The sequence below is a fragment of the Humulus lupulus genome, chromosome 7 (genome assembly GCF_963169125.1).
Source record: "Humulus lupulus chromosome 7, drHumLupu1.1, whole genome shotgun sequence".
NCBI classification, from domain to species: Eukaryota; Viridiplantae; Streptophyta; class Magnoliopsida; order Rosales; family Cannabaceae; genus Humulus; species Humulus lupulus.
In genome coordinates this window covers 207,409,472-207,436,261 of record NC_084799.1, presented here as the reverse complement: position 1 = coordinate 207,436,261, position 26,790 = coordinate 207,409,472, and the positions used below count along the sequence as shown (strand labels likewise).

Here is a 26,790-nt window from a genome sequence, read left to right as displayed (position 1 = left end):
CTAAGTATAAAGCCTCAGCATACCTATCTCTTGCAAGCCAAATGACCATAATGCCCTCCCTTTTAATTTAAATCCTTTAATCCACTTAGGGGCATTTTAGTCATTTTACCCAATTCCCGCTAATTCCTCAAGTGTCTCTAACATTTTCCGCTCACTTCCCGATACCTAATTAATCACCAATTATATTCCTCATTATCAAAATTAACCTCAATATATTCTCTAAATTCCCATTTATACCCCCAGGCTCGCCCCGAGCTGGATATAAATCCCCGCCGTGACTTTTTCTCTAATCTGCACACTAGGATCGTCTCGAATCACAGGTCACAGTTATATCCACATAATAATGTGGTCTCTACAATTATCACTTATATATACAGTTATGCCCGCAACGGGCCAAAATTACGATTATGCCCTTCTAACCTAATCAGGGCCTACATGCATACTAATACACATAGTCATGCATCTCAAATATCAAATAGTCATACAACATGCTTTTAAATCATAAAATCACATATATTCCAGTTATGCCCTCCCGGCACACTAATCTAGGCCCTTAAGCCTCATTAGTAAATTTGGGTCGTTATAGTGCATGTGGCTCATTTATTGGTAACTTGTGCTTGGAACAAAGGTAAGAAAACTTCACCCAGTATGTGACATGCATGGTTATTGATGAGGCATGTTGAGTGCTCTATATGTGGACATTGATTGCATATTAAATGCTTAGCAATATTGCTTACTTGGTGACATTCTACACACTACACATTCTACACTTTCAAGACCTCTTAATTTTCTTCTTCTTCTTTGTTGTAAATTTTCTATGTGTTTTTAGAGGAAAATTTTGGGGGTTCATCCTCCAAATTTTTCTATTTATGTTTGTAATTTTTTGTTCGTATTTGCTATTCTAGTTATAAGTTTATAATATTTTTAAGATTATTAAGGTGATGATGAAACAATATGTAACTAGATAGTATTTATTTTGTATGTTGATTTCTCATTTTGTGCAACAAAGTTTATGGATTTTCTTCTTCAAATATCTTCTTTAATCTTAAATATCATGTATTTTGGATTGTTAGCACACATTTACACTTTGTTCTTCATTAGTGCAAAAACATAATATTTTTTGTGTAAGATGTGTTATTAAACTGTACACATCCATGCTTAGAACAAAAATATTATGTTTTGCCTTATAAATAATATTCATTGATTTATTTGTTATTTCATTAAATTGATTTACATTAAATGCTTTAAAATTATAATTTTGAAAAGTGAAGAAAAATCTTATCTTTTTAGAAGTAATTTGTGCTTAAAATTATAAATCTATTTGGAAAATGATAGTTTGATTTATTTTAACTATCACTAAAACTTGGGAATCAATGTACTTATAAATATTATTGAACTTATATTTTGTGGATTCTAATCCTTAATAATCTTATTTTACCATCTTGTTTACAATTATTAATTTAGTAATATATATTGTCTTTAATTTCTATATTATTGTATTTTATTTTATTTTCATCATTCAAAAATCTCTTCAATTTTTGGAGCTAGGTTAGAATTTGTTAATTTTGGTTTAAAATAGTTTTCTTTTCGATTTTAGACAACTCTTTTGGGTTCGATCTCGTGCTTACACGAACACTATATTCAATATACGATTCGTGCGCTTGTGAGTATAAATTTTTAAAACATACCCGTTTTGGGTCCATCATATTGACTGTGAAGCTGTGACTTATTAGTCAAGTTCGACAGTAGTACTGAGCACTGGTCGTATGGAATTGACTTATGAGTCAATAACGGTATTAGCGTGTTTAACGCAAGCCGAAAAGATTAGACCTAATCTACATAAGCATTATCAACATAAGTATGAAATGCTTGACCGACCCTAAGTTCGATGAAAACAAAAGCGCTTGTCTAGTCTAAAGGCAAGTTACTTAGAGCCAGAGCCAAAAGACTTAGGTGATCGTAGTGTCACATGGCTTAGGGTGCGGAGCCCAAGTTTGTGACTTATTAGTTACTTATCTGGTTCAAGTTTGTGACTTATTAGTTACTTATCTGGTTTAAGTTCGTGACTTATTAGTTACTTATCTGAATGGGTTGCAAGCCCCAACATGATTACCAGAATCATTATTGATGTTCACTCATCTGAATGGGCTGCAAGGCCAAGTATGATTACCAGAATCATTAGTGATATTTACTTAGGATTGACTTGATAGTCATCCATACAGGAGGGCAGGGCCCACAATCATTTACTTGAACTTACTTGCATGCATGAATATGACTTATTATTGCTAGGCATGCTATTATGATTCAGTGACATGTTATTACATGTTCATGAGCATATTGAGTTTTCTTGCTGAGCCTCGGCTCACGGGTGTTATGTGGTGCAGGTAAAGACAAAAGAAAGTTTGACCATCCTTAAATTGGAGAACTTAGGTGACGATGTGTACATATGCAGCTGCTCGACCACCACGACCGAGGGTTTAAAGAGGAACTAGGGTTAAACCCTATTTTGCCGCCTATGTCGGTTGGTTGTAAATCTATTATTGTAATTAACCTTTAAAATATATTTTGGGATCCCAATGTATACAGTAAACGTTTTAGTGAAACGTTGTATCTTTAACCAAAATTTTTAACCCTAAACCGTTAATCACATTTAGTTATACGATTATGGCCAAATGACTTGGTTAGCGAGTTTAACACTGTTTAAAATGCACACCGTAACGATCCTTGAGCAGTAGGACGTTACATAAATGATACTTCTATGGTGATATAAAATAAACCAAAAATATATTAATTAAAAAAAATACAATAAAAGTCATTCTATATAAATATATAGAAAAATTATTGTGTAAGGGTTGCTTTAGGCCCCATGGGTAAGGGTGTTTTTTACACCAATAGCTTATGTCCGCGTGAACATTGTGATTATTCTAAAATAAGATGAGAAGCAATCCACCTCTTCTCTTTGTGTATTCTACATGTAACACGAGTAATTCATAAGTAATTAACACTTAGAGATCCAAATATATTTTGTATTTTAAAATATATTATTATAGCGTACATTTCAAAATATGATTGCAAAACATCATAATCTATTTAAAAATTATTGGAGAGGGTGGAAAATCTTTTGATTAATATACATAATCTATTTGAAAATTTATCGATTAACTAATACTCACTAATTTGTTAAAACTTTGATATCTCTTTTTTTACAACCACCTCCAACAATTTCAATATCATCCACACCACATAAACATCTGATAACATCTAAAATATGTTAGAAAAATAAGTTGAAGATCAATAATTTAGAATAATTTTTTCAAAGATTAATTTGGAATAATATTCACATATCCACACATCTCTTCTATATAATAAGTGTGTAGATAACGAAAATTATTGATTTTAACAATTTTTTATTTTTTTAATGTTAACTTTAACGGAATATTCTTATATTTAACGGTAATTTGTAAATACTTAAACTTAAATAAAATAAAAAACTAAAATAGGATATTTTTTAGATAGTATACAATGATAATTATTTAAAAATAATAAATAATTAAACAAATTAAAATATAATATTTTTTAGATAGTATACAATGATAATTATTTAAAAATAATAAATAATTAAATAAATTAAAATATGATATTTTTGAGATATTTTACCATGATAATTATTTAAAAATAATAAAATCATACGTTTTGTAACTTAAATAAAATTTAATTAAATTTAAACTCACTTATTAGAATAATATCATACTAAATATATAATATAATCTAATGTTAATTAGCAACATATTACTTTTTTTAAAAAAACTAGCAAGAAACTTAAATTTAAAATCTACGTATAATATTTAATATTACATTAAACATATAATATATATTATTTTGTTGTCATTCCCAAATTCAAAATCTAGAACAAACATAAACTTAAACAAAAATAAATAAATTATTTGATTAAAATATGATATTTATTTAAAATTTATATGACATTAATATAAATTTAATAAAAATAATTAATAAATTCTATAAATAAACTAAACAGATGTACATATTTACTTGTATCTAATATTAGAATATAAAGATCAATAATTTAGAATAAATTTTTTAAAGAATGATAAATATTAATAATTGAATAGGTACTCTATATTAGGGGTGTTCATAAAACCGCCCACACCGCATAAACCCCCACACCGTACCACACCGCACCGCAATTTGCGGATTAGAACCCTTCGCGATGCGGTTGCGGTTTGTATTTTTGCCAACCTGCGCGGTGCGGTGCAGTTTGTGGTTTTAAATTTTATAAATGCAGTTCAAACCACGCCACACCGCATTATTATATATATTAATTTTTTTTTTTTTAATTTTACTAAATTTAAAGTTAATGCATAAATATTTATATAGTATAATATAATATACACAATATCTAGAAAGAAATATAATGTTTCATAGGATGCTTACACATATTCTACTTCAATTTAAAGATATTCCTCCTTAATTAAAATAATATTTACTTTTATATTACATTTTTATTTGTTATTAGTTTGTTATATTTTTATTGTTTTGCTTAAAATTTATTAGCTTGTTGTACATTTAATTATTTTGTTAAACACTTTATGGTTATGAGATTTATTATGAATCTTTCTTAATTATAATATTTAATTATTAAATTATTTGGCGATAGGTATAAACCACCAAAACCGCACTGCACCACACCGTATTTTTGCGGTGCGATTTATGCGATTTGAGGTCTATATGGTACATGTTGCGGTTTGAAAAATTGTTCAAAACGCATATACAGTGCAATCCAAAAAGTTAGAGAAAAAACGCACCAACCACACCACGAAAACCCTTACTTTATATTATTGAATTTAGAGAAAAGATTAACCCACGTGGGACTATTGGAACAATGATGCAATATTCACATACCCAATGCACTACCGTAACTCCCACGGGCCCACAAAAATCCTGGCCGTTGGATATCTCATCAACGGCTGTAAAAACAGCCCTACCGATACGGACTAATGCAATATATATAGCACCTTTGTCAGTACACGATCTCTGACTCGAACTCACGACATAACTAGGCGGACTCAATACGCAGCCCTGGCTCGTCTTCTTCTCCACTACCAATTCTGTCGTTGGAGTTGAGCTTCCTTTCAAATCCATGGCATTTTGAACAAGAGAAAGTTTATATCGGAGTCCGGTATGTAAAAGAATTTTGAAAATTTTATTGCTTTCTACTTGTTTGATCAAAGTCCTCGCTGGTCATATGATGTTATGTGTACTTGTTTGATGATTAATTTTTCTTCACAGAAACACGGTATTATTTTCAAAGCTTTTTCTTGATTTCTTGCTATATTGATGCCAAGGTTTAGGTATAGTTTTCTCTGATTTGTTCTTAGTGTGGTTCAGTGTGACACGGATTTGATATGTTTTTTGTTGTTTCCTTTCTATCCTCGGTTGCACACAATATGTTCGTTAATATGCCTCAAAAAGATAGGGGACCTTCTGTATCTTTTCCTGTTAATAATTAATTACCCTTAATGAAGATAGTTGTTACAAGCTACGTGCTTAAACATACAAATTACAGGTTGGGTTAACTAAATATACCACTGAAGTTTAGATACTCAAGATCCAATAAAAGGATCACAATAATAACTATAAATATTAATTTGTTTCCAAATTTCTTTAATAATAATTGTATGTCATAAGTGCTTTCTGTTGCAGCGATCAGATTATTCAAAAATAGTTTGTTTGCATAATTAATCATGATCATCAATATACATTGTGAAAAAATTGGTCTATAAATTGCAAATATTTGAAGCTTTGTCATCATTTTAAGTTTTGTAAAGACTCAAGGATTTGAGCATTATTCTATAGATAACAATTGATTTATTTGTTCTACTATATGGACTTGTTGCAAGTTTGAACTCATTAACTGTCTAGGCTTTCAAATGCTCTTCCTTGTATAATAATTAGGACTTAAGACTGAGTTATCTATGGAGCAGAAGTCTTCCTGATTAGTAACTGCAATTGGATTTTATTTAAGTATAGAGTTAAAAGACAGCACATGCTTGCTGAGTTATGATGTTCCATGATGACTTGGTTCTATGAATTGATAACCAAAGAATGAATTTGGTTCTTGAATTGGATTATTGTTACATGTATGATTTTTATTAAACCTTTTTAGCATACTTTGTCTTTTTTTTTTTGAAATATAAAACATTGTGATAATTGATATTTAGATTGCAAAGAATAAATGAATTCACTTTATTAGTAATAAAATATTTTACCAATATTAAGTTGATGCCAATGTCATGAATTTAATTCAACCTATTAATTTAGTTTTTTTTTAAAAATTAAAACTGATTTTAGATTTAATTCTGCCAATCATCCAATCCTATGTTCAAGTTTTATATTTTCAAATTTTCAACTAATCTCTGATTCAGCTTTTTGAAACTCAAAAACAGTTACAATTACAAATACAGTAACCCATCATAGTTTTAGATACTAAATTCAGATTCTTGAAAATATACTTTTTCAATAGCGAACCAACCAGCCTCTGGGTTTTTGTTAAGGGATTTTTTTCAGTTTTATGGCTTTCACACTTATAATTTGTAAAAATATAAGATTACATTTTTTCTAAATTTTATGGAAAAATTTAAAAATTTATGAAAAAAATCAGGTAACTAACAAAACTTTATTTATAATAAAACAATAGCTTAAACTAATTTTTGTACAAAAACAATGGAAAATAAATCCATAACTTAATGGATTGTGATTTGATCTTATGATTTTATATAAAAAAAAAAAGCTCAAAATTTGTGTAACCCACCTAAATATCTGATTGTTATATTGTTTTTGAAAACTATATATTCCAATTTATTTTACTTTTTGTGCTGTAAAATAGAAAACCTAAAATCAATAATATTATAATCTAATCTATTATGATCTAATCTAATAATAATATCATAATCTAATCAAATTGCCACATTTCACACGAGTATGTTCCTCCCATCTCACCTCAGGAGATCATCTCCTTCTCCTCGCCAGTGTGATTGTTAGCTTGACAAAGCAACAACCCCGTCCACAACTCACATAATCTCCTTCTCCTCTCTTGTTCTTGCCATTAGCCATACGGTATTCTGGTTTCACTCTCAACGTTATATATATTTATATGTTTGTGTGCCTGTTAGAGGCTGAATTTGTGGGGTTTATTTTCTTCCATGGAGTTTTGATTTGTTCGTATAAATTTTTTTATATATATATTTATAGCATTTATTGTTTTTTATGGGTTTCTCTTTTGCATAGGTTGGTATTTTCCAAGAGGAAACTATAAGCATTAGTATTATGATAACATTTGCATGCTCTGTTGTCTTATGAAATGTGTATACACTTGAGATTAAAAATGAGCCTCTCTGAAATGGTAGTTCTTGTAGTCCTAGGCAGCTTTATTCATCAAAGACTGAGACTAGTAGTAGTGATGCAAAATCATCAATTCCAATTAGAGCACTCACTCCACCACCTATTCCAATCTCAAATGCTGCAATTCCTTCCCATTCTAAGTTTGCTGTTATTAATGTTCCAAATGTGCTGTATTCTAAGTTAGTTTCATCTGAGGACTGTGAAGAATAACAACGCCAGAGCTATTCCAGGGAGTACAATGTCCTGCTGCCAATAAACTCTCCATGCTTGAAAATAAGAACCACTTGAAACCAATTTGGTCTTTCTCTTTTGATCTTCAGAAACTGATTTGAGTTCCTTCTACGGTTGCTTTCTTGTAAAATTGGAATGCCTTTGTAGATAGAGATAAAAAGCCAAAATATCCACCCAAACTAGCATGGTATTCCATAGAGCCAAAGTTACATGTCTTGGAATGGAGGGGTCCCTCTAGATGTGTATTCTGCTGTTATTGCAGATATACTTTCCTGATGTACTATTGTTTTGTGCATTTTGATTGTAAGCAAAGTAAAATGTAATGAAAAGTTGCTTTACAAAATTTATTAATGGTGGAAACTTTTATTTGTGAAGAATATTTCAATGAAAGGTTTGCTTAATTTTATTTGGTGGATCTGTTTTAGTGATCAACCCATAACTTGAATATTTAAGTTTAGGATATGATTTCAATTTTCAATGTTCTCGAGAATTATTTCATTTGTTGTTGGAGAAGGAGAGAACTAGAATTGTACTTAACTACAGATTTTTATGGTAGACATAGTATAATCTCATATTTTCAGTGATTACAAAATAATAGGTATCAATGTTAATGTATATTAGAGCAGGCAACTAAGAAGGAAGTGTTTACCTTGAATGTAAAGACTAAAGAAGAGAAAAACTTGGCTTTGAGTGTTGCAGAGTGGAAGGCAGTCAGGAACAGAGAGATTGGGAATATTGGTGGAGCTGTAGAGGACAATATTTGTTCAAACAGTGAAGAAAATTTAATTTTGATTTGGATTCAGATGGTTCGATGCCTTTCTACATAATTGATGCATCAACTATTATTACTATATGAATAACTATTCCTTTAATGGGCTTTACTTAATATGTCTATGTATGTTAACTTTTAGTATATGCCGAAAGTAGCTTCTGTGAAACATTTTAGCGGATGATTCTCTTATTTTGGTGCTCTAAAAATAGCTGATGAAAACTGAGAACTTTTCAAAATTTGTAAGTGGCTGGCAATTTGGTGTGTTATTATGGTTTGGTTTGAGTGTATGAACATTGTGTTTGTGTGTTTTAAGTGGGCTTTCATAGGTGTAAGTTAGAATAAAGTGCTCTGTCGTATCATTTATTTTATTAATATAATCTTAATGTTTTTATATATCTGTATGAACCATTCACATTATACAGTTATTAGTCATTATGTTTTTGAAGTGACATATATTAATGTTTTTTTTTCTCGGGAGCTAAGATGCATATGGTGAGTAGCCGAACAGTAGTGCAATATACAACCTATACTTCATTAAATAAGCCTAAGAAAACATTTTTAAAAACCTAAAGTGGTATTAGTTGTATCCTCTTGCTCATATATTTCAACTAAATGTGTATAAAATTCTGTATATATTAATGTGTTATGTGACCTTTATTAGTGTAGTGTTAGTAAGTGTGACCTTTATTAATGTGTGTGTACTTTTTTTTGGGGCGTCTTCAGGTCAGGTCAGCAAGCTGCCCAATAACAAAAGGAAGGGACCCATTGTGTATTGAGCTCTCTCTCGCCCTCGTTCGTTTCACTTTCTTCTTCTCCGCTCCAATCTTGGAGAGCGCCATTACTCATTAGCCATGGCGATGTACACCATCTCACGACGACTATCAACTAGATCAACGACAACAATTGGAGTTTTACGTTTTGCTACCTCTTTGAGATTCTACTCTACCTCATTTAGAGAAGAAAGAGACACTTTTGGACCCATCCTTGTTCCCTCAGACAAGTTTCGTCTTCTGCTCCAATGAAAATTAATCAATCAATCAATCAATTTCAGGTTCTGTCAAACGGGAAATACTAATTGTGCTATCTATGTGTGTGTATTTTAGGTTGTGGGGTGCTCAAACTCAAAGATCGTTGCAGAATTTCGATATTGGCGGAGAGCGTGAGCGTATGCCTGAACCCATTGTTCGGGCTTTTGGGACCCTTAAGAAATGTGCTGCCAAGGTACGCCTTTTTAGTCTTTTACTGCTTACCCTTTAGGAGTTTAGGTGTAAATTTGCGAACTTTAATCTTGATTGTCGAAACATCTGATTTCCTCCCGTTGATGGTGAAGTGTTGGGGATCCAACTTAGAGAGCATTCTCTACGGTGTCTAACTACTTGAGTTCTTACATTTAAACCTCTCATTTATTCCTAGCTTGGGTGAATCTTCATAAAACTAGCAGCATTTAATATTCATTCAAGTGTCCCTTAGGCGTTTCTTTCAAGTATAGTTTTGGGTTTACTCTTGCGAGTTCCCTGAGGAGTTTAAGTGTCTGTTACTGTTTCATTGACAATGGGCTGCTTATTGGGGATTTGAATGTCCTCCTTAGAGATTGTGAGAAAAGTGGAGGAAGGAAATCGACTCAAAGTGTTACACGCATACTCTCTGACCTCCTTTGTGATGTTGGAGGTGTGGACTTGGGATACCATGGAAACAGGTTCATGTGGCAGACAGAGTAAGAGGTTCTCAAGTGAATTAATTAAAGAAATACTAGACAGAGCTATTGTCTCAGGAGACTGGTTTATGTGTTGTCTGAAGGCAGGGCTCAGAAACCTTCCCATCTCTACGTCTGCCATGGACCGATCTTACTTAATACTATAATGGACCATAATAGAGGTTATCAACCTTTTTGATTCTATGATGCATGGTTCCAAGACGACTCCTGCTTAAGGGTTATCGAGAAGGCGTGGAAAAAGGAGTGTGGATCGTTGGGGAGGCAGTCATTTTCTAGAAGAATGGAAAACAAGAGAAGGGCTCTCCAAGGCTGGAACAGAGAGGTGTTTGGAAACTGTGATACCAGGCTAAAAAACCTTGAGAACAGGCTCTAGGAGCTGCAGGGTCAGGTGTCTAATGACTCCTCCTTGCTTGAGGTAGCTCACATCCATAATGAAATGGTGGAGTTATGGAAAAGGAAAGAAAGTATGTGGAGACAAAAATCAAGAGAGTCATGGTTAGCTAATGGGGATTGTAACTCAAAATTCTTCCACGCTAATTAGAAGGCGAAACCATATATTGGCTCTGAAAGACTCAAACGGAGTCCTAAGGGAGGAACACAAAGATATGGGCAACATCCCCAATAAGCATTTCATGGGGGTGTTCTCCACTAATCGACCATAAATTACTGATGAGTTGGACACTTTAATCCAACTAACCATTACGCAAGAGGAGAATGAGTGTTTCGAAGCCATTCCTTCAGAAGAGGAGATACAAAGTCATGTTTTCAAGATGCACCCCCTAAAGGCCCCAGGATCCGACGACATGCTGGGGTGCTTCTATCGGAAAAGTTGGACTCTATTGCCTCTGATGTGGTTGGGACTATCCATAATTTCTTCTGCTCAAGTGATCTTGACTTGTCCCTGAATTACACCTATATGTGCTTGGTTCCTAAAGTGGATGGAGTGGACTCTGTTGACAAGCTTAGACCGATTAGGTTGTGCAACTTTGTGTATAAGGTGATTACTCGAATCATTACTAGAAGACTTCGTGGAGTTATGGATAAATTGATATGCCCATTTTAGTCAGCATTCATACCAGGAAGATGGATAGCTGAATCTTCTATTCTAACTCAGAAACTGGTACACAGAATTAGAAAGAAGAAAGGGAAAGGAAGCTTGATGGCCATCAAAGTGGATAGATGAAAGCTTGTGATAGAATGGAATGACCTTTCCTTGACAAAGTCTTAAAGGCATTTGGTTTCAGTGATCAGGTTCAGATTCTTATCATGACTTGTATTACCTCGACACATTACTCTTTCTTGCTTAATGGAATGCTTCTGAAGAAGTTCTTCCCACAGAGAGGTCTCCGACAAGGGGATCCTTTATCTCCTTTTCTCTTCATCATGTGCAACATGGTGTTATCTAGAATTATTTTGAGAGAATAGGACAAAGGTACTTTGCACGACGTCAAGATTGCCCGGAATGCTCCTCCCATCTCCCATTTGATGTTTGTCGATGACACCATTGTTTTTGCTAGAGTTAATCCTACTGAAGCCCAAGCCATTGTTAATTGCCTAGCTCTACGAAGAATGGTCTGGGCAAAGGTGTAGCTGGCCTAACTATTCTGTATTCTTCTCGCCTAATATCCACCACGGACATAAGTCGGGGATTATGATGAAACTTAAGGTCAATGAAATCACTGGGAGAGAACCGCATCTTGATAACCCCTTTATTTTCAAGAGAATATGTTAGGCTTGATAAGCCTAGTATCCGGTTCACCTATACTAGGAGGGGGTCGGGTCAGAAGGGTCAAGGGTAACTGGGTCATTTTGTGTTAGTTGGTTAGAAGGGCAAATTGGGTACTGAGTAGCCTATTAGTGGGAAAAGGAAGCTAGTAATTAGTTATGCAAGAATTGAGATGATTCTAGGCATCATGGGGATATTTTCCTCTCTGTTTGTATGAGACTCATAGCATATTTTTCATTCAACAAAGCTTCAGATTATTCATTATTGGTTCACTGTTTTATTGCTTGCTATTCTATTTTCTGGTTTCTACTATTCTGTTTTCTGGGTTCTACAGAGATTGTAGATAGGTCCTATTAATTGGTATCAGCAGCCAGGACCGGCGTTCGGTGTATGCCGGTATCGACGAGAATGGAGACTCGTGTTGTGGGTGTTGAATCGGCCTTATCCAGTGTCCAAAACCAGCTCAACGATCATGGATTGCTGCTTAAGGATCATGCGTTGGAGCTGGGCTCTCTGAAGGACGTGTTGGATCGTTTGGTTACTGCCCAAGGCAGGGTGGCAGATGAGCTTGCTTCTCTTCGCGAAGGGTCTCACGGTATTCCTGGTTCGGGGCGTCGTCTTTCCGGCGAGGGGTCTGTGGCGACTGGCGGGGGCGCTTCCTCCGACCGTGTGGTGGATGGTGGGGATAGACGATCTGAATTTCGGGCTCGGAAGATCGAATTGCCAGTTTATACGGGAGATGACCCAGATGATTGGACTTATCGTGCGGAGCGCTACTTTAATTTACAGCGATTGTCTCCGGCCGAGCAACTGGAAGCGGCGGTCTTGTGCCTTGAAGGAGTGGCTCTGTCTTGGTTTCGCTGGGAAAATCAGCGGCGACCCATTCCTACGTGGGAGGAGTTGAAACTTCTACTCCTCCGGCGATTTCGTCCCACCCATGAGGGGTCCGTTTATGATCGGTTCTTTGTCCTCCAACAGGTCACTTCGGTTCAAGAATATCGTCGACAATTTGAAGCTCTTGCTGCTTCGGTAGAGACAATGGGGGAGGCTGCATTGTGTCACGGGCTGACATTTTGACAGCGGAAATGCCCGTGCGGCACCTTGACTCCTCTGAGCCAAGGTCAGCCTTCCAGCCATTCGAATAACAATGGGCACATTTTTCGCGCGACCGTGTGCCTCTGCACACTTCCGTCTCTTGAACAACTCTTGCTGAGTCATGCTCTCAAGCATCTATGAGTGCAATCATGCATCAAGGCTATCTAGCCAAGACACTCACACTATCCATAGGTTCTCACTATGGCAAGGCAAATCCCAACACTGATGCTCACCCAGACATTCGCAAGTCAAGGTAGCATGTGTGGCCAAGAGCCAACACCAAGTTGACGTGCCAACACCTCTCATCATGCCCCATTCGATACTATCCGATTAGCTCACGTCACAGACCAAGGACTCCCATACGTCCATAGTCCAATCCTCAAGGCACCATACCATCATGCATGTTGGCAGGCCCTCGAGACTGGCTGCCAGACTAGTAGCATACACTGGACCTCTGTCCTACTCAAGCATAGTGCACCCTTCAATGCTTGCATGCTAACAAGTCCCACGAATGACTTCTCGTGCCATCTCGTGTCGAGATTCGTGGCCATGGCGCACCACGACATCTCTCGAGGGTTTGGGCCACGTTCCATGCAAGCGGCATCCCGGCAAGCCAAGGGAACCGTACCCTTAAACCTCTGGCAGCACACTTCGACGCACTACCGGGGCGGCCCGGTAATGTCCATGAGTACTCCTACTCATGGAGACATATGAGTCCCCTCGTGGTCCTCATATGCCCGCCCTACTAGTCCTCCCAACTAGTAGTAGCTCACTTGACGCACCTGCGCCAGGGGGTGGTGGAGAGCTGACACCAGGTGCTCCCCCTACAAAGAGCCTTCTGAGCTTTTAGCCTTCTACCAGGAACATATATGATTTTCGCTTGGGAGACATATTTGGCTTCCAGCTCGCCAATTCTTCGAATCTCCCAAATCCGATCATACCATTGCGTTCATTGACCCTTCAATATGGAACCTACCAAGTCCCGTCCATTTCCGGGCAATATTGAAGATATTTACGAAAATGCCACTGCCGTACAAACTAGGCATCAGCATGCTCACCAGGCTGCACCCTCGCGTGCGCATCTGACCGAGCGCCATCCTAGCTTGTAACATGCCATCAAGGCCGGCATGTTACACTCTCCCACACTTCAATTGTCGATGCCCTCATCGACAGACCGCTGGCTAATCTTCCTGCCTCGACTCCTAAGCTCACTCCATGCTTCTTCCGAATCTTGAGTCGGCACTAGTCCCTCTACCACTGTAGAACCACCAACTTGGTGATGATCTCCCCCGTCCACCCTTGGACTCGATCCCGGACCCCATGCCACCTTCGCTATTCAGAATGCTCCCATGAAGTAATGCCGCTGCACTTGAATACTCCTTGCATACATGAACTCCTCCGAGTCCATCACGATGTCCCTCCAGTCAACCAAGCAGCCCTTGGAACACTGACCCCAAAGCCAACACATCTTTTGATTGTTGCTTTCCCGCCAATTTTCCAATGCCTACTCTCTTATTGACAAGGACGAAATTAAGGTGCACCCTTCAAGGTGAGGTTCGCAAACCAACCGTTCCCAACGGCACCTACGAAACATCCTTCCATTGAAGGCATGTCTCTCTTCAACGTGGCACACATGCCAACTATAGCCTTATGCAGTATCTAGTGCATCCTTGCACACAAACTTTGCGAAGTAGTCTCCCAGACTTTTGGCCCTCCGGCCTTACTGCATACCCAAGGCTTGATGTGAAATGGCCACTCCTGACCATAAGCATCACTGCTCCTCTAAGCTTCTACAATGTGGTCAATGATCTGACATCATTCGAAACCACTGCATTGCCTTCTGGCTCGTGCTCATGCTGACTCTCAGCATCGTGCCTCAAGTTCTGCCCCCAAATCAACCTTGCCTAACTCTAGACGACCTGTTGAATCTTGACAAGCTTGACTGCACTTTACCTCACTCTTGAGATCTGAAGTTGTCCCAATCCGCTATCTCCCTTCGGCATATGTTCTCTGAATCATTCGGCTTGTGTTCCCATAAACACGTGTCCCCATAAAACACTAAACATGTCCCATAACATGCTGCAAAACCTGCCCAATCTTGGTCTCAGCCTACGCCCATGCATATTGTCTATCTGCAGTTTCAATTGGTCACCTGACCTACTCGCATCAGTCATGCATGTCTTCGCACTGTACAACCCATCTGTTGTTGTGTTTCTCTCTAGATTCACACACCAAAACTGAACAAGTACCCTGACCCTTCGAACATATGAATTAGTGGGCTCCCCCACTTCAACTTGGGAATAACTTCTTTTCTCGAGGTGTACCTCTCAAGGTATAGCTCGCAAGCTAACCGCTTTTCTCGTGCGGTCCCTCGTTCCATTTATCACTTTTGAAGATTATGTTGAACTAATGTCTCGGCCATTCTGACTCTTCGCCCCTCGACATATCTACGTTACTTTAGTACCTGAGTCTTGTTGACTTTCACCTTAAGCAAACGTTGCACTGATGTTACCTTAGTACCTGAGTCCTGACGACTTTCACCCTAGGTAACTGGCTCTGTCTTTGTCTCTGAGTCTCCTTGATTTTACATTTTGAACAACTAACGATCTCCATGATAACTCATCTCGATGCTTTTGTAATGGAACATCGGTCTGCTATTTGGATGTTTGAACCGTGAAGGTCTCTCCCCCACTTCAACTGTTGGCGTCCTCGACAACTTGCCCACACGCAAGAACGTCTGACCGCCCCAAGTCTTCATGCACACAACAAATCTAGAAGTGCCCCCCGTAGGATGTGACTCTCGAGTCAACTACTTCGTGTAGCACCACTGTCGATTCCCCTATGCATGCACTGTCCACATAGTTATCCATTTGCTCTATACTAGCATCTCGCCCCTCCGGGCAGCTTCTCTCGGCTTCTATGGTCACTAAGTCCCAATAGCAAGGCCCTCCGGCCCACATTTAAACTCAAGCACCATCTCTACCTCCTTAAGCCTTCTTGCAGTACTAAGTTTCCCTGACACAGCCCTCCAGCGCTCTCGAAACTCTAGTACTATTCTGACCACTGCGCGCGGTCTACTCGGCCCTGCTGGCCTTTGATGCATATATTCCATAACATAGCATATCTTACAATGCCTTAGTGTTGCTCACCCAAGATAACATCTATGTGAGCCAACACGTCCCACTCAATTGTCTCGGCGCCTCCCCTCCGGACCAGAACAAGTAAACATGCCAACACTTCCAAGTACGACTGCCCTCTGACGATCGCGGCCACGGCCACCTTGGTCTCCCTGTGATGCCATTTGGCACACAAGTAGCAACTGAAGCATTCCATGCTCAACTTTATCTAGTTCCCCAAAGCTGTCCACTCTCGACTTCTGTCGTGACTGACAAGCGTCTGACAGCCACTATTATGCTCACTCACTCTTGCGTACAAGTTCCCTTTTCAACAATAGCGCTTCACGCGACTTACACTGTCACTCAGGCGAACCTGAACTAGTGAACCAAGCATAAAACCTTGACCTCTCGATCAAACCTTGTCTCATGTCAATGAGTTCCAACTCTTTTGTAGCACCTCTCCACAATTGCACGTGGTTGTTGTCTTTCTAGCATCTCTGAACTTTGATTCGAAGCAGCCATAACTTGTCCCCTCTCTAGGATGTCCAGTATTCCCACGAAGAAGAGCAACCAAGTCTCATCCCGTCTCAGCCTACTGATCCTTTCTAGGTGACTAAAAGGCTCAACGACATCTGTCCAAGCATCCAGACCTTTATGGTCCTTCAGCACGCCTACATCCTTTCTAGGATGGGCCAACTAGGTTCACCCCAACTTGAGATGAACCTGGCTCTGATACCAACTGTCACGGGCTGACATTTTGACAGCGGAAATGCCTGTGCGGCACCTTGATTCCTCTGAGCCAAGGTCAGCCTTCCAGCCATTCGAATAACAATGGGCACATTTTTCGCGCGACCGTGTGCCTCTGCACACTTCCGTCTCTTGAACAACTCTTGCTGAGTCATGCTCTCAAGCATCTATGAGTGCAATCATGCATCAAGGCTATCTAGCCAAGACACTCACACTATCCATAGGTTCTCACTATGGCAAGGCAAATCCCAACACCGATGCTCACCCAGACATTCGCAAGTCAAGGTAGCATGTGTGGCCAAGAGCCAACACCAAGTTGACGTGCCAACACCTCTCATCATGCCCCATTCGATACTATCCGATTAGCTCACGTCACAGACCAAGGACTCCCATACGTCCATAGTCCAATCCTCAAGGCACCATACCATCATGCATGTTGGCAGGCCCTCGAGACTGGCTGCCAGACTAGTAGCATACACTGGACCTCTGTCCTACTCAAGCATAGTGCACCCTTCAATGCTTGCATGCTAACAAGTCCCACGAATGACTTCTCGTGCCATCTCGTGTCGAGATTCGTGGCCATGGCGCACCACGACATCTCTCGAGGGTTTGGGCCACGTTCCATGCAAGCGGCATCCCGGCAAGCCAAGGGAACCGTACCCTTAAACCTCTGGCAGCACACTTCGACGCACTACCGGGGCGGCCCGGTAATGTCCATGAGTACTCCTACTCATGGAGACATATGAGTCCCCTCGTGGTCCTCATATGCCCGCCCTACTAGTCCTCCCAACTAGTAGTAGCTCACTTGACGCACCTGCGCCAGGGGGTGGTGGAGAGCTGACACCAGGTGCTCCCCCTACAAAGAGCCTTCTGAGCTTTTAGCCTTCTACCAGGAACATATATGATTTTCGCTTGGGAGACATATTTGGCTTCCAGCTCGCCAATTCTTCGAATCTCCCAAATCCGATCATACCATTGCGTTCATTGACCCTTCAATATGGAACCTACCAAGTCCCGTCCATTTCCGGGCAATATTGAAGATATTTACGAAAATGCCACTGCCGTACAAACTAGGCATCAGCATGCTCACCAGCCTGCACCCTCGCGTGCGCATCTGACCGAGCGCCATCCTAGCTTGTAACATGCCATCAAGGCCGGCATGTTACACATTGCAGGCTGCTTTTTTGAAGGGCCTTAAAGTAGAGATCCAGGCCCCTTTGAGAATTTTGGAGCCCAATGGGCTGTTACACACGATGGAATTGGCTGAGCAAATTGAAGCCAATCAAGCTTTCACTAAAAGCTTTCGGACTGGGCCTAGTGGGCCCATTAGGGCACATCCACGACCACCTTTGACCAGCCTCTCCCTACCTGAACACAGTAAGGGCACTTTTGTCATCTCTCCATCATCTTCTTCCTCTTCTAGCCCGACTCTTACTAGCCCTAAACCAGCGGCGGCTCCGGCGACGTCCACGACGTATCGCCGCCTGTCTGAAACCGAACTCCAGGAGAAGAAACGCAGGGGAGTTTGCTTTAAATGTGACGGGCGTTGGACTCGAGGGCACGAATGCTCGCAGGCGGAGGTTCAGGTGGTGATTATTCAAGATGAGGCCGTGGATGCACCGGCCACTGATCCGATTGGGGAGGTTCTGGGCATTGCAGCACCTACGGAGGCGGCTAAGGCGCACATGGTGGAAGTTTCTCTCAATGCAGTGGTCGGGTTGACGTCCCCCAAAATTATGAAGATTTTGGGTTCTATCTTGGGCCACGAAGTGGTGGGTTTGGTGGATAGCGGGGCGACACACAATTTCATCACCACGGAATTAGCCCAGAAATTGGCATTGCCATTATCCACGACTGATGCTTATGGAGTGCAACTGGGCAGTGGTCAAGCAGTGAAGGGGGAAGGCATATGTCGCTCGGTGCCGTTACATTTGCAAGGACTGGAAATAATCGAAGATTTCCTACCGTTGCAACTAGGCAGTACTGATGTTATCTTGGGCGTCCAATGGCTGCAAACTTTAGGGGAAACCACTCACCATTGGAGGAACCATACGATGAAACTTCGAATCCAGGATCAGCCCGTGGTTTTACATGGAGACCCTCTGCTTCACAAGACTTGCATTTCGTTGAAACAAATGGTACGGCTGCTCCAACATGAGCGGCAAGGCGTTTGGGTCGAGTTGGGTTGCGCTTCGGTTATTCCGGGCTTGGCAGCATATTCGGATGAGATACAGCAACTTTTACAGCGGTACAAACATGTTTTTGACACACCAACTTCGCTACCGCCGCCGAGACGACATGATCACGCCATTGTCCTTCAGCCCGGCACCACTCCAGTGAGTATTCGCCCCTATCGGTACCCACATGGCATCAAGGATGAGGTCGAGAAAATTGTTCAAGAGATGCTGAAATCAAGGGTGATCCAGCCAAGTAACAGTCCCTACTCGAGCCCTATTCTTTTGGTTCGAAAAAAGGATGGCGGATGGAGGTTTTGTGTGGATTATAGGGCCCTTAATAGAGCCACGGTACCCGATAAATTCCCCATTCCAGTTATTGATGAGTTGATAGACGAGTTGCATGGGGCTCATGTATTTTCGAAGCTTGACTTGCGCTCGGGGTACCATCAAATTCGGGTGCGGCCGGAAGATATCCATAAAACGGCCTTTAGGACTCATGAAGGCCACTATGAGTTTGTAGTGATGCCATTTGGACTGACCAACGCCCCCGCCTCCTTTCAATCTCAGATGAACGACATTTTCCAGCCCCATCTTTGAAAAAGAGTATTGGTCTTTTTCGACGACATCCTCGTCTATAGCCCGGATGAGGAAACTCATGTCAAAGATCTTGAAATCGTGTTGCAAACATTGTCTCACCACCAGTTTTTTGCTAATTTCAAGAAGTGCTGTTTTGGATAGCGGCAAGTTGAGTATTTGGGTCACATTATTTCAGGCAAGGGGGTGGCGGTGGACCCTTCTAAGATCCAATCTATGCTGGATTGGCCGCTGCCCAAAACAATTAAAGAGCTGCGGGGATTCCTTGGGCTCACAGGGTATTATAGGAAGTTTGTCAAGAACTATGGGGCCATTGCTAGACCTCTTACTGACCAACTCAAAAAAGACCAATATGGCTGGACCGAAGAAGCTTCTGCTGCATTTGAAGCACTGAAGAAAGCGCTGACCACAGTACCTGTCTTAGCACTTCCAGATTTTACCAAGCCGTTTGTGGTTGAAACTGATGCTTCGGGGTTTGGCGTAGGAGCTGTTTTGATGCAGGAGGGACGGCCATTAGCGTATTTCAGTCAGGTATTGAAGCCCAAAGCGAGGCTGAAATCCATATATGAAAAAGAACTCATGGCTATTGTTCTAGCGGTACTCAAATGGCGACCTTACCTCCTAGGACGACGATTTATTGTGCGAACAGACCAGAAAAGTCTCAAATTTCTGTTAGAACAGCGGCTGGTTACTCCGGAACATCAGAAGTGGTTAGTCAAATTATTGGGATTTGATTTTGATATTCAATATCGCTCAGGGGAAACAAATAGGGCGGCTGATGCTTTGTCTCGGGTCGGTCATGTGGAATGTTCTTTACTGACATCTACTACATGGCTGGATTGGGAGCTAGTTGATCGTGAGGTGGCAGCGGACCCTTTTTTGTCTCGGGTTAAGGCAGATTTGGAGCAAGGAAAAGTCATTGCTGGGTTTTCAATATCCCAGCAACGGATACTGTACAAGGGCCGCTTAGTTTTGTCCAGCACTTCAGCTTTGTTACCCCATTTTTTGCGTGAGTATCACAGTTCGCCCATAGGGGGCCATTCGGGGGAGCTGCGAACTTACCAACGACTAAAAGGAGATGTTTATTGGGTAGGAATGAAGGCTAGGATCTTGGAGTTTGTGCGTTCTTGTGAGATTTGCCAGCGAAACAAATATTTAGCCATGTCACCAGGGGGTTTATTGCAGCCTTTATCGCTGCCAGCACAAGTTTGGGAGGAGTTGACTATGGATTTTATAGAAGGGCTGCCTAAGTCGGAAGGTGTAGACACTATATTCGTGGTGGTGGACAGGCTGAGTAAATACAGCCACTTTATAGGCCTTCGGCACCCCTTTAATGCTAAAATGGTGGCTGAAGCGTTTGTTACACATGTAGTCAAGTTGCATGGAATCCCGCTGTCTATTGTGTCTGATCGTGACAGAATTTTTCTCAGCCATTTTTGGTCAGAATTGTTTAAACTACAAGGGATGGAACTTCGCCATAGTACTTCTTATCACCCCCAAACGGATGGCCAATCCGAGGTTGTGAATAGGTGCCTAGAGACCTATCTTCGTTGTTTCGCTTCGAACCGTCCAAAAGCTTGGGCTAAATGGTTAGCGTGGGCTGAGTATTGGTACAACACCACTTTTCACTCCTCCTTGGGTTGCACTCCATTCAAGGTCTTATACGGGCGTGACCCCCCACCGTTGATTCGATACGCAGCAGGTACCACTCATGTGATGGCTGTTGACCAGTTACTGGAAGAGCGCGATGCATTCTTGGATGACTTGAAAATGCACCTGCTGCGAGCACAACAGAAAATGAAAGAAAGAGCGGACGGGTCGCGGCGAATGGTGGAGTTCGCTGTGGGAGACAAAGTATTTGTGAAATTGCGGCCCTACCGACAGAAATCATTGGCTACCAGAAAGAATGAGAAGCTGGCAGCAAGATATTACGGCCCGTTCGCAGTTCTGAAACGCATTGGAAAAGTCGCTTACCGCCTCGACTTGCCTCCTTCGTCAGCCATCCATCCGGTTTTTCATGTTTCGCAACTCCGCGCTGCTGTCGGGACTGCTCATTCTTCCACCACGCTCCCATCCACTTTAACTTCAGACCTGGAACTTATTGTAGAACCTGCTGAAGTGCTGAATATCCGACAGAACCCAGCCTCTCCAGACCAATGTGTTGAAGTGCTTATCCGCTGGAAGGATCTGCCAGATTTCGAAGCTACGTGGGAGAAATTTGAAGCTATACGACGTCAGTTTCCGGCATTCAACCTTGAGGACAAGGTTCACAACTTGGGCGGGAGTAATGTTAGGCTTGATAAGCCTAGTATCCGGTTCACCTATACTAGGAGGGGGTCGGGTCAGAAGGGTCAAGGGTAACTGGGTCATTTTGTGTTAGTTGGTTAGAAGGGCAAATTGGGTACTGAGTAGCCTATTAGTGGGAAAAGGAAGCTAGTAATTAGTTATGCAAGAATTGAGATGATTCTAGGCATCATGGGGATATTTTCCTCTCTGTTTGTATGAGACTCATAGCATATTTTTCATTCAACAAAGCTTCAGATTATTCATTATTGGTTCACTGTTTTATTGCGTGCTATTCTATTTTCTGGTTTCTACTATTCTGTTTTCTGGGTTCTACAGAGATTGTAGATAGGTCCTATTAGAATAAGGGAGGAATACAACAATCTTGATTGTGATCTTGTAGAAGCTTTGCGTTTTTGTTATATTTACTTAATGGAGTTTTAAAAGTAATGTGTTCTAAAATTATTGTATTGCAGGTCAACATGGAATATGGTCTGGATCCATCCATTGGGAAAGCCATTATGCAGGCTGCCCAAGAAGTAGCTGACGGAAAGCTAAATGATCATTTTCCACTTGTTGTGTGGCAGACTGGCAGTGGCACCCAAAGTAACATGAATGCCAATGAGGTAAATGCTGGTTCATGTTCTCCTTGCTTATTTCTTGTAATGGGCTCTTCTTATTTATTTTGTTTTTGGCAGCTTTTTCTAAATTCCTTTGGATCTGTACTGTGCTAGGTGATTGCAAACAGAGCAGCTGAAATACTTGGCCATAAGCGTGGTGACAAGTTTGTGCACCCAAATGACCATGTTAATAGATCTCAATCTTCCAATGACACATTCCCTACTGTAAGCTTTTATCTTTTTTCAACAGTGACCTTGCCCTTTGTTTTATCTTTTATGTGATGGCTTGGACAATTGAAGCAATAGTACACCATTTTCAAGTTAATTTATTCAGTTTATTGATGCCTTTTTGATAAATGAGTGATTCTTTTCTCAGGTCATGCACATTGCAGCTGCAACAGAGATAAATTCGAGAGTATTACCAAGTTTGAAAACTTTGCATTCTTCTTTACATTCAAAGGTTTGGCTTCTGTTGTTTTCATTTAAAACAAACTGGCATAAATTTTGATGCATTTGAATACTCCTAATTTCCAATAATATTTTAACCAGTCTGTTGAGTTCAAAGATATATGTAAAATTGGGCGAACGCATACTCAAGATGCAACTCCTCTAACTCTTGGGCAAGAGTTCAGTGGCTATACTACACAAGTAAGTCGTCTTTTCTCATTATGATTATTTTTTATACTCAAAATCTAGTTCCTTGGAGTGTGTGTGGGAGGGGGAAGGGGTTCTAATCCGGATGTATCAAAAAAATCATGTTCCTTGGAGTGTCATCTAATATCTCTATTTTTTTAATGTAGGTGAAGTACGGGATTGACAGAGTCCTGTGCACTCTTCCTCGCATGTATCAGGTTAGCATTCTATAGTTAATTGTTAAGTTTTTTCATTTTAGCTTTCAGTTATAACTAATTACTTGTTCTTTGAGCAGCTTGCACAAGGTGGTACTGCTGTAGGAACAGGATTGAATACAAAAAAGGGGTAGGTGAAGTATTAAGATTCTAACAATAGTGATTTCCACTTAAAAATGAGAATAGAAAGTGAGATTTATTGTCATAAATTTTGGAAACGAAAATATGTGTTGCATTTCTCTTGCGTATCGACTAATTTACAAGTTTTGTTGTGTTACTTTGGTTAGCTTGATGATGTTCACATTATTGGTTGTTGTTCAGGTTTGATGTGAAAATAGCAGCTGCAGTTGCTGAGGAAACAGGCTTGCCATTTGTCACTGCAGAAAACAAGTTTGAAGCTTTGGTCAGTCTCCAGTAAATATGTATTTTGTTTATTTATTTTACATGTAGAAGGAAGAAATACTTCACTTGTTGAAGATTTCCTTTGACTAAATTTGCTGTGTTCTAAGCAATTTTTTTTAAATAGGCTGCTCATGATGCTTTTGTTGAGTCTAGTGGCGCCCTCAACACAATTGCTGCGTCTCTAATGAAAATTGCTAATGACATACGCTTGTTAGGAAGGTTGTTTTTCTTTTTTGTTTTTTTTGGTGGTTGCACTTGCTTTTTTTTTTTTTTTTTTTTAAATTCTTATTTCTTTGTTCACATTTAAAGATTTTTACGATGAATTGTTTGTGCAGTGGTCCAAGATGCGGTCTTGGTGAGCTCATTCTTCCTGAGAACGAACCTGGCAGCAGTATTATGCCTGTAAATCCTCCTTCTTTCCCTTGGATGTTGTTGCTAGATAGTCCAAGCAAACTATAGATTATTTTAAGAATCTATTATTGCTTTAAATTTGTCATTTTGACCGGGCATGCTTGTTTTCAGGGGAAGGTCAATCCTACTCAGTGCGAGGCTATCACGATGGTCTGCGCTCAGGTAAATTCAACTGTATTTGAGTCTTCAGTGAACAGTTACTTAGCCGATTTAAGATGATGATGATAATTGCTAAATATTATTGTAAACTTAGCAAGAAGTATCATTATATCAAGCTTCATTTGATATGTCATTAACTAGTATCACAGTATCATGTTGTGGTCTATCCTTTGTGTTACAGATTATGGGCAACCACGTGGCCATTACAGTGGGTGGATCAAATGGTCACTTTGAACTTAATGTATACAAACCCATGATTGCTGCTGGTCTCCTTCATGTAAGTTCTGTTTTATAACACTCATAATTTTTACTTCAAAGAAAGTGAACACTTATTTATTTTTACTTTCTTTTAGAATCAAGGTTCTTGAACTAGTTGATATTTCAATTGTTGTTATGACCGTATTAAAAAAAACATTGTTGCTTAATGGCACATAATAATGTGGGGCCCGAGCCGAGCCTCTGGAATTGTATTTTTCTTGTTTGTTACCTTGGTGTAGATTCTTTTCCCATTTACGAGATTAAAGAATTACACTTCCGAACTGATACTTTTCTCCAACTCTCCACTCAGTCACTGAGATTGCTTGGAGATGCATCTGCTTCTTTTGAAAAGAACTGTGTTAGAGGAATTCGAGCTAATAAGGAGAGAATCGCAAAATTACTTCACGAGGTTAGTTGATTGGCTTTTGTTAATGATACACTGCTTGTGTTATGCCATAGTTTAACTCCCGAAGAGCTAATGAATTATTCCGTTGGTGACACTCTTTGGCCATATTCTCGGCAGTCATTGATGCTCGTTACATCCTTGAACCCTGTAAGTTTTGACCACTGCCCTCTTTACTAGAAATCTACATTTAATCTATTTTACTTTGTTTGATTCCAAATATTTTTGCTGCCTCCCCTATAGAAAATCGGTTATGACAACGCTGCTGCTGTTGCCAAAACAGCCCACAAAGAGGGAACTACTTTGAAGGTGATGATTTGTGCCACTTTTAAGGGCTTCCTATGCATTTTTGAATGGCTATAATTAAAACTAACTATCAAACAATTTTGCAGGAAGCTGCATTAAAACTCGGAGTGCTATCCATTGAGGAATTCGATAATCTTGTGGTGCCCGAGAAGATGATTGGTCCCTCAGATTGACAGGAATGCTAATTATCAAATTTTCCAATTTCTAATAGATTTTTCTTCATGGGTTAGATAAAGGAGATTAGAACCCAAAAACAGTGTTATTCATTACTTTGAAAAAACAATATTCTTGAGGTTTTCACCATGAGTGGCTTTGGGGGGGCTGATTGAGTTAATAAAGAAAAAGCCTCCCACAATTTTTAGATTAACAATGTCTTCGAATAAAGTTGGCTCATAATAAAATCGTTTTTATGGTTTCACTATATATATTTTATTTCTTTTTTATCTTTCTTCTCCATGGCCCCTGAAAGAAGGAACTTCTGGCAATGGCTGGCATCCTTAGAATAGCCATTCTTGAGCTGGTTTTGATTGCTCGGGGAAGAATGGCCGCAATGTTCAGAATGACGCTGTCGATTCCATGGCAGGCAATGAAGGGCCTTTGAAGTGAGCTGAGAATTACCTGAAAACCACAAGAGCTTAAACAGAAAAGTTCACAACAAATTCTGTTGCAGACATTGAACTTTTTGTGTTTTTTTTTTGGAATATATCTTAAGGGGTTTCCATCTACATGTAACAAGTCTATAATCATGAAGTCTGTGAGCTTTCACTAAGGCATTTCTTTTAAGAAGTTTATAGTGATTTGGTATAAAGCTTGTGATATGTTCAGTTAAGCTAGTGAACCCCATAAGTTTGAACCGTATGAAATTGATGAGAAAAAAAAGTGTCCTTTAAAACAAAATGTTTTAATGCTTTGATGAGAAGAGTAGTCTTCCATCCAACATTTTTTTTATTTACTTGTGAAATAAGCTACTTCAGTGAAAATAATTGTTTGTGTTTTCTTCATACCACAATGTGGTCTCAGTTGGTGGTGTTGTTTAGTCCTCATCGGGACTGAAAAAATCCGACACGTTGAAAGGATGTTTCATCACGATCGAAGAACATGCTTGGGAGTTCATTCTATAGAACCAGTTCTCGAAGATCCTAGATGGAAAGTAATCTCACTAGTGGCTATATTGGTCCAATAAAGCTCCTCGGGGTGTGGTCACCCCAGTAAACCCCTATGACCTCCCGTCACGGAAGGAAAACTTCCTTACCACTGTCAATTAGAGAGACATTTGGGACTATAAACACGTGTGTTGTCGGTTTTATACAACTAGTGAGATGAATGTCTCACGATGCTGCCTACTAAGCGTGGAGATACGTGTAACTACCCGTTGACAATACCAAAATAAAAGACAATTGTACCAAATAAAATAAAAATAACTACTAAAATAATGAAAAGTGGACTTAGTAGAAAGATGAAGATCAATGTTTGCATTTTAAATGGCAAATGAGCAAAGCTAGTAAAATT

At 39.7% G+C, this 26,790-nt stretch overlaps 1 protein-coding gene across 1 annotated transcript; it reads left to right on the top strand.

Annotated features, from left to right (window-relative positions):
* The first annotated feature begins 5,040 nt into the window (after positions 1 to 5,040).
* Positions 5,041 to 25,702, top strand: LOC133789295 (fumarate hydratase 1, mitochondrial). The gene is made up of 18 exons (XM_062227096.1): positions 5,041 to 5,197; positions 9,146 to 9,422; positions 9,526 to 9,643; positions 22,351 to 22,500; positions 22,609 to 22,719; positions 22,871 to 22,954; positions 23,044 to 23,142; positions 23,295 to 23,345; positions 23,423 to 23,472; positions 23,664 to 23,745; positions 23,869 to 23,963; positions 24,080 to 24,146; positions 24,267 to 24,317; positions 24,496 to 24,591; positions 24,883 to 24,981; positions 25,096 to 25,125; positions 25,219 to 25,284; positions 25,368 to 25,702. Exons 2-18 carry the CDS (start codon positions 9,274 to 9,276, stop codon positions 25,452 to 25,454), a joined length of 1,485 nt encoding a protein of 494 aa, XP_062083080.1. The 5' UTR covers positions 5,041 to 5,197; positions 9,146 to 9,273; the 3' UTR covers positions 25,455 to 25,702.
* The last annotated feature ends 1,088 nt before the right edge of the window (positions 25,703 to 26,790 follow it).